Consider the following 8,430-nt stretch of genomic DNA (forward strand, 5'->3'; position numbering starts at 1 on the left):
TGTATTGAACATAAATTTTTGTGGTTTCTCTTTTTTTTCAAGTTTTTTTTTCTGCTCATTCTTTGTTTTGGATGGTTAAAGCAAAATTCTCAAAAAGGTAAATTTAACAAGAAAATTCCAGGTATTTTATTACAGACAATATATTGAGCTGAATATTAATTTGAAATGAAACGAAATAGCACGCTATTTTTGATAAAACAATAGAAGTGATTGTTTTGGTTATAAAACACTTACGTTGGTACAATAATTAAAACAATCACTTCTATTATTTTATCAGAAATAGCGTGCTATTTCTTTTCATTTCAAATGAATATTCAGCCTGTTTTATTACTTCAGCGTTAAGTGGTAGACTTTAAAATATTATATGCATTTTTACATAGAAAATTTCATGTATAAAACTGCTACGATTGCAAAGGCCAATTGGTTGCACTAGAGGAGAGAATAGCAAAAACAAGAAAGGATAAAAAAAATAACAATGTATTTGGACATGTACGTGATGTATACAAACTCCTGGAATGCATTGTTTACTTGATGCTCATTTGTCAACGTAGTATACTTTGAATGATCTCTCAGTTCTTCATACTATATTTACTCTCAGTTACTGTTACTGTTACTGTTACTGACAAAGCCGAGGCGGAACCACCAGATCAGTCGCTTGAGAATGAAGACCGCGAAAAGGGATGTATGTAAATATATCCCCCAAGTGATGTCACATTCGTTACATTGTCCTCAAAGAACTCCTTTTGAAATAGTCTAATGGCTAGTACAAATGTGAGCTCACCATCTAACGCGACATCTAATGTCAGTATTTCAAATCAATTGAATAATATGGCATGGATTAGCGTAAATCAAATCAATTTGCACCATAGCAAAGCAGCGTCTGCACTAATGTGCAAAACGTTATGTGACATGCAAACAAAAAAACAAGACACAATTTATTTGTGTCAAGAACCATGGACTATGAAAAACAAGGTCAGTGGTGTTGACACGGATAAGTTGAAGCTGTTTTATTTTAACAATTCTACACAGCCAGTCAGATCATGTATAGTGACGACTAGAGACATACAAGTGACACTCTTGCCACAGTATAGCTCTAGAGATATCACTTCTGTGAAAATTGTAACTGGAGCAAACTCACATATTATACTGAGCTCCTTCTATCTGGAGAACCCTACACATGGGGATGTCCCCGGAGAAGGTTTCAAGGCTCTATACGACTTCTCCAAAGCAAACAATCTCCCATTACTTATGGGCGGTGATGTCAATGCCCACCATACGGTGTGGGGCAGTTCAGACACAAACAGTAGGGGAGAAGAAATTCTTGAATATATAGCAACAACAGACCTAGTTATTCTAAACAAAGGCAATTCACCTACCTTTGTTACAAGGAACAGATCTGAAGTATTAGATATTACACTGGCCACACAGTCATTATCGAACTTAGTGGAGGACTGGCATGTGGTAAGAGAGGACAGATTATCCGATCACCGGGAGATCAACCTCAAACTGTTATGTGCCAAAAAACCTACAGAGAAGTTTAGAAACCCTAAGAATACGAACTGGGCTAGACTGAGGAGACGGATCGGAAGAAATGCTCATAATCTTAGTACCTTGTGTCAGGATCTCTCTACACGTGAGAGAATTGACCATATAGCTGAGACATTTGAGCAAACTTTGAGGTCTGCATTTTATCAGTCATGTCCAGAACGGGAACTTAAGAGGAAAGCAAACAATTGGTGGAATTCAGATCTAGCTCGGCTGAGAAAGGAATCAAGACGGCTATTAAGAATATTTCTAGCCCGAAAAGATACACCCCAAGGTCCAATTTGTCATGAAATATGGCAAAGGAGCAGAAATAATTACGCCAAACAAATCGTAATTGCTAAAAGGGAATCTGAAAAAAGATTCTTTAGCAAGATTGATGGTGCTAAAAGCACATCACGAATTCACAAGCTTTTAGCCAAGGACCCCTCACAAGGACCAGGCATCCTCGTCAAACAGGATGGAAGCTATACAGAGTCTAATGAAGAAGCTGCAAAACTTCTACTAGACACTCATTTCCCAGAAAATATCATGGCCGTCTCTCCGACTCTGAGGGGATTACAAGCCCCTATACCTGAAACGGTGAACACGGAACATGATATAAATTTTACAAATAAACTCATATCACCAAGTCGTACTGAATGGTCCATATTTTCATTCGAACCATTCAAATCGCCAGGGTTAGATGAGATATACCCAAGTCTCTTACAAAAGTCATGGGATATTATTGGAGACATCATTGTATCCATATACAAGGCCTCAATACTTCTGGGTCATGTTCCAACCCCATGGCGATATGTAAAAGTGACATTCATACCTAAAATAGGTAAAACCGACTACACGTCACCGAAATCTTTTAGACCGATCAGTCTGTCATCATTCCTCTTAAAGGGTTTGGAAAAACTGATTGAACGATGTCTACGTGAAGAGATTGAATCTAATGGACATTTGCATGAAAGCCAACACGCTTTCCAGCAGGGTCGCTCAACAGAAACAGCACTCCACGACATAGTCTCCATGGCTGAGAAGACATTCTCTGACAAGGAGTTTATGACAACAATATTTATGGACATTGAAGGAGCGTTTGATAACGTATCTTTCGAAGCAATAAATAAAGGAGTGATGAATAGCACTAAAAACAAGCTCATACAGACGTGGATTAAATCCATGCTCGAAAATAGAAGCATAGTCTTGCGGATGAGCGGGAGTAATATGACGGTACAGGCGTCAAGGGGAACTCCCCAAGGCGGTGTATTGTCGCCACTCCTTTGGCTAATTGTCATGAATGGTCTTCTAAAAGAACTTCATGAAAATGGCTTCCGTTCGGTTGGATATGCCGACGATCTTAGTATAATTTGCAAGGGAAAATTTTTGAATACAATCTCAGACAGGATACAGGCGGCCGTAAGGCTGGTTGAAAAGTGGTGTCTGTCAGTGGGACTTAAGATTAACCCTGCAAAGTCTGAAGTAATAATTTTCACAAAAAACAGGAACTTACAAGGTTTTAAAAATCCAATCATATTCGGTAAAGAAATTGAAAGGAAGGACTGCGTAAAATACCTGGGTGTAATGTTAGACCAAAAGCTTAATTGGCAAGCGCACATTGAGTATAAAGTCTCAAAGTGTTTAAGAGTTTTCTGGTGCTGCAGAACAGCCATTGGTAAGACTTGGGGTCTATCACCCAAATGTCTGCTCTGGCTCTTCACAGGGGTAGTTAAACCAATGCTTGCATACGGTGCTTTCATCTGGTGGAGAGGTACACGAACCATCAATGCCAGGAAAAAGCTAAACCATTTGCAAAGAGTCGCATGTATGTGTGTAACTGGAGCAATGAGCACCACACCACGGGCCGCACTCGATGCGCTCTTAGGTCTACCTAGACTAGAAGACTTCATTGAATCTGAAGCAATGAAGACTGCGTTTAGGTTAAAACCGCAAACCAACATATTTGTTAAAGATTCTCACACAGAATCACTCAAAAATCTCTTCATAATCGATAGTGTTCTAGAAGCACCAGCTGATAGACTTCCTAAAACCTCTTATAACTTCGACAGAAGATTTGAGGTAATAGTGACTAAGGATTTGAATGAGTTTTTTCTACACAGCACGTGGGCGCACTCCTCCTACTTCACTGACGGCTCAGTCAGAGAAACGGGAAGCGGGTGTGGTATCTTCTGTTCAAGGGAGAACAACGCTCTTTCGATTCCCTTGGGACTAACTACAACAGTCAAACAAGCGGAAGTAACTGCAATTTATCAATGTGCATTAAAAATTTTGGAGGACAGAGTAGAGGGAAGCATAGCCATCTTCACTGACAGCTTGGGAGCCATAAAAGAACTTCAAAGCTTTACAGTGAGGAATGGCTCAATTATGGCCTGCTACAATGCACTCCAAAGAATAGCCGAGACTAATCCACCTAGGGTTGTCTGGATTAAGGCACACTCAAACATTAGAGGACATGACGTGGCAGATCTGAGTGCCAAGGAGGCTTCACGAAGCACAGCTATGGGGCCGAAGCCAATTCTTCCCGTGGATTACTCACGAGTAAGGGAAACCCTGGCCACATGGCTCAAGACACGAAGCATACAGAATTGGCAAAATATACTCACATGCGAACAGACAAAATTCTTTGTCAGATCACTGTGTACTAGACTGACCAGACAACTTCTGAGACTACCTAAGAGTGATATTAGAATTGCCATTGGTCTCTTGACGGGGCATAGTAAGGTCAACTATCATCTAAGAAACCTACGTCTCAGAGACGATCCTGATTGCAGATTATGTGGAAGAGAAGTGGAAACCACAGCTCACCTCATTTTCAGATGTCAAGGATTGGCCAACCTGAGGATAGATTTCGATGGATTGATAGATCCACAACGACCTGAAGCCCCAATAATTTTCGAAATCATAGATTTTTTCAAAAAGGCTTGTGAATTAAATTCCTGCCTTAACCCCATTTTTGGATAACTACTTATTGGTGTGCATTAGGCACACAAGCGGGCGTCTTGCAATAGGTTAAAAAACCTGAGCAACGAGAAACTACGGATATTACTGAAAAGTAGACCTAGTATACTCCCCGTACGAATCCAATAATCCAATACTCTCAGTTCATTGAAATCCTTCAAATTGAACACACCAAGAAGAAAATTGCATAGAAAATAAAATTTATTTTTTGGATTTCAAGCATAGGCGCATTCAGTTTGGGTTGAAAATTGATTTGGAAATAACTTCATGTAAATTGTGATGCATTTTTGTAATAATGTTATTGTTTTACCTACAGATTTTCGAACGATAGATACAATGAACGATGACGAAGAACAACAGCTTAAACAAAGATGGGATCAAATTTTCAACGTCTACGATGTTGATTCAACAATTCGAGTCACTTATATTGAATCCTAGGGGGGATACACAAACGATTAAACCATGATTCCAATATAAAAATACTAATCCTACTATTCCACCAATCCGTCATTTCATTGTCAAATGTGATGTCACATTTCGCCGCTATTCACTTTGTTGAAAACTTATTTATCGATACTGGAGTATGACATTTTGTTATTGATAATTAAAATTATTTTTTTTATCAATAAAATTTTGAGAAAGTGTATCTATTGTTTTGTAAATTTGTAATCGACCTTTGAACTAAAAAATATTTCAAAAAAGAACAAATTACTATCTCAAAACAAGTTCAATGCTTTTATCAAATTCTGTACTATCGATTACAAAAACTTTGTATTAACCCATTTTCGCTATTCCATAGACGGACAGCTACTGAATTCTCTATTCCACTTTAATTTCTCGAATTTTTACACTAAAAAGTCTAATCCTATTCTACGTGTCTACCCCCTAGATTGAATCGCTGCCAGGAGAAACGTTTAATGGACATGTGAGTGTTAAATATTAGATACGTTGTTTATCGATTTATAAAAGTGTTGAAAATAAAACAAGAATAAACAATCGATTTTCGTCATCCTTCCCAATTTCAGTATGCCGCAGAAGATGCGTATGAATATTTCAAACAATTTGGTGAGATAAAATCAACCCTACATTTTGGACGCTATGGCAAAGAAAACTATGTACTTGTGGAATTTGCGTGTAAGGAAGTTGCAGCTCAAATAGCGATGCGAAGAGGATTCATAATGAACGGACAAAAATTCAAAGTGGACTCAATTGAAAAAACTGATACATTAATATATGACCTAAATCTTGAATCTGCTGAAATGAGTATGCCGCCAAGTAATGATTCGCCCAAAAATATTCTAAATGTCTTAGACGACGACTGCATTGGATTAATATTCGATAAAATTTCAAATATCAGGGATTTTCATTCAATCTTAAACGTTTGCGTACGATTCAATCAAATCGCCAGGAAAGTTTTCCCATCCAAAATTAAACGTAGATGCGTTGATTTTGTAGAATACCTATTAAACTACGAAGATCTGCAAATGATACAAATTGAAAATTTCCTTCGTTATTTTGGTTCATCCGTTGAGTCATTGGAAATTAGTGAATGTTACATACAAGAAGCGGAGGGCAAATCAAATACTTTGTTGAAGATTATTCATGATTATTGCAAAAATCTTCGAAAGCTCGATCTTCATATTTCTGGTGTTGATAATCAAACTGTGTCTGAGATTCAACCATTACTTTCAAAATTAGAATATTTATATTTGGGTTTTGTGTGTGGTTCAGATTTTGGAGCATTTAATGATTTCATTTCAACTTGTACTCAGTTAAACACATTGATGTTAACCGGATGTCAATCATCCGATGAATTTTCGATGCCGAATGTAAATTTTCCAAATTTAATAAAATTTCAAATAAATTCTACGAATATAGCGATTGATTCATTTTTGGAATGTAACCCACAAATTGAAACAATTACCGTAAAGCATCCATCGAATGTGCGTAGTTTTTTTAATCATGATATGCCTAAAATTCAAAAATTATCATTACTTAATCGTAATGAATGCATCACTCAAGAACAGAGCATTCACTTAAGAAGTTTGAACGTTGCGCGAATGCATCTAGAAACATCACTTGACGATTCGATAATCAATATTTTTCGTTTAAAAAACATTGTGGATCTTACACTTCACGTTAAGACAACATTAAATGAGGATCATTTGGTTTCTTTGGTTAAAAATCTATCGAATCTTGAAAAAATGTCTATTTATAATGATACGACATATCAAATAAATTTTGACACAATCAAGCAAATATTACAGCATACAAATCAATTAAGCGTCCTACTTATAATTTGGCCAACAAATGCCATTCAACATTTTGATAAAAATGATTATAATGAAATATTGAAATTCGTCAAAAATCGATCCACATATACATTGAATCTGAAATTTATAAATCAAACAACATTGTTTGATGACACCAATGGGCTCAAAAGGAAATTTGTACTGTTTGATGAAGATTCTCAAAGGTTACGCGTCTCGAATTATTTTCAATATGCTTATAACGCTGGACATTGATAGCTGCATAAGAATTTTTTTTTGGATGCGAGATTCTGGCAATGTGAACAATTTATTTTGATTTTTCTTATTTTTATTTTTTGAATTCAAACTAACACATGTATTTCAATTCAACAATCAATAAAGTTATCATTTTGATTATAGTAATTTTGAGGAAAGTGCATTCGTTTTATTAATTATCAAAATCACGACCGTAGATATCCGTGTACTGTTTCACAAAGAACACGAGTGGAAAATGATTGCCGAAAATGCGTTCCTTTTTATCCGACGTTTGATACAGGGGGAGGAAATTTTTTTAAGCCTAGGATATAAAGAGAAGTGTTTTCAAATCATTCTTGTGCTGTAATTGAAGTATGAACTGTCAACAGTATTCCCACAAAAAAATGAGTTCATATCTCTCTTCATTTGTTAAGTTCAACATTTGACATTAAGTCATTTTGATATTTTTTTAAAAACTGAAAAAATCCAAAATCATGTTGAGATTAGGTATCTCACAAAAGATTGTATAGCATCAAACAATTTCAATCACTTCTTGCGTGTAATTTGTGGTCACCTTCCTCCATCGTATACCATAGTCAAAGAATAAGAAAACCCTTCATAGTTGTGCAGAGACTTAATGAAAGAGGACTCTCACACTTTTGTGACAATTGTGAAAACAGTTCAAGATGTGATGGCCAAAATCCAAGTGTAGTTCATTAAATATTCCAAATGCCCAATAGTACGTTAGCTGCGATCCTCAGCATCACAGCAGACAGTGTCTTCAATATATCACACGAAAAATGTTACTTAGAGAACGTTTGTTCGCGATCATTCGAAAAGCCTTTGATATTTTTTTGACAGATGATCACATTTGTCTTTGTGATTGATTACTCAAGCTTCTGGAATGTAGCGAATAAATCAACAGTAGTTGGTAATGAAGCCTGGTTCTTGTACTACAAATCAAAGACCAAAGCGAAGAGAATGTATTATTATACAGTGTTGGCAAGGCATCAGTAGAAAGTCGCCTCCAAACAGATGATTTCCAACATATGACTACCGTTTCTGGGATACAAATGGTATATTAATGATTGGCTTGTCACCAAAAAATACTATGGTCTTGGGTCTGTACCACGCTCAATAGATGTATGGATTGCGTTATGTAGTAGAAGTAAAATATTGTTTTCTTCTGGCGAGAAAATTTGTCTTCGTATGACAGCTCGCAAGTGAATAATTGGAAAAGCATTGTCACCACCTGAATCTTGATTCAAATTCACCATCTATTGCATTTGTTGAGGCCGGCCTCTAGCTAGTATTTCCACTTTTCAAATATGAAAAATGTCTCAATAGAAAAATGCGGTGCTCGATTTTATAAAAATTTCGAAGGATTTCGAGGTGATGACTAATTGACCAACGTAGAAAA

General features: G+C 36.5%; 1 protein-coding gene across 1 annotated transcript in view; it reads right to left on the minus strand.

Moving 5' to 3' along the window:
- LOC116348736 (ornithine decarboxylase 1-like) overlaps nucleotides 1-521 on the minus strand; it is a 7,628-nt gene extending 7,107 nt beyond the window's left edge. Inside the window, exon 1 of the mRNA XM_031779834.1 lies at nucleotides 509-521. Coding sequence (XP_031635694.1) covers nucleotides 509-521 — 13 coding nt within the window. The remainder of the gene's footprint in view (nucleotides 1-508) is intronic.
- Between the last annotated feature and the right edge of the window lie 7,909 nt (nucleotides 522-8,430).

This window comes from Contarinia nasturtii, unplaced genomic scaffold (genome assembly GCF_009176525.2).
Source record: "Contarinia nasturtii isolate CC-2019 unplaced genomic scaffold, AAFC_CNas_1.1 Cnas_scaffold_129, whole genome shotgun sequence".
NCBI classification, from domain to species: Eukaryota; Metazoa; Arthropoda; class Insecta; order Diptera; family Cecidomyiidae; genus Contarinia; species Contarinia nasturtii.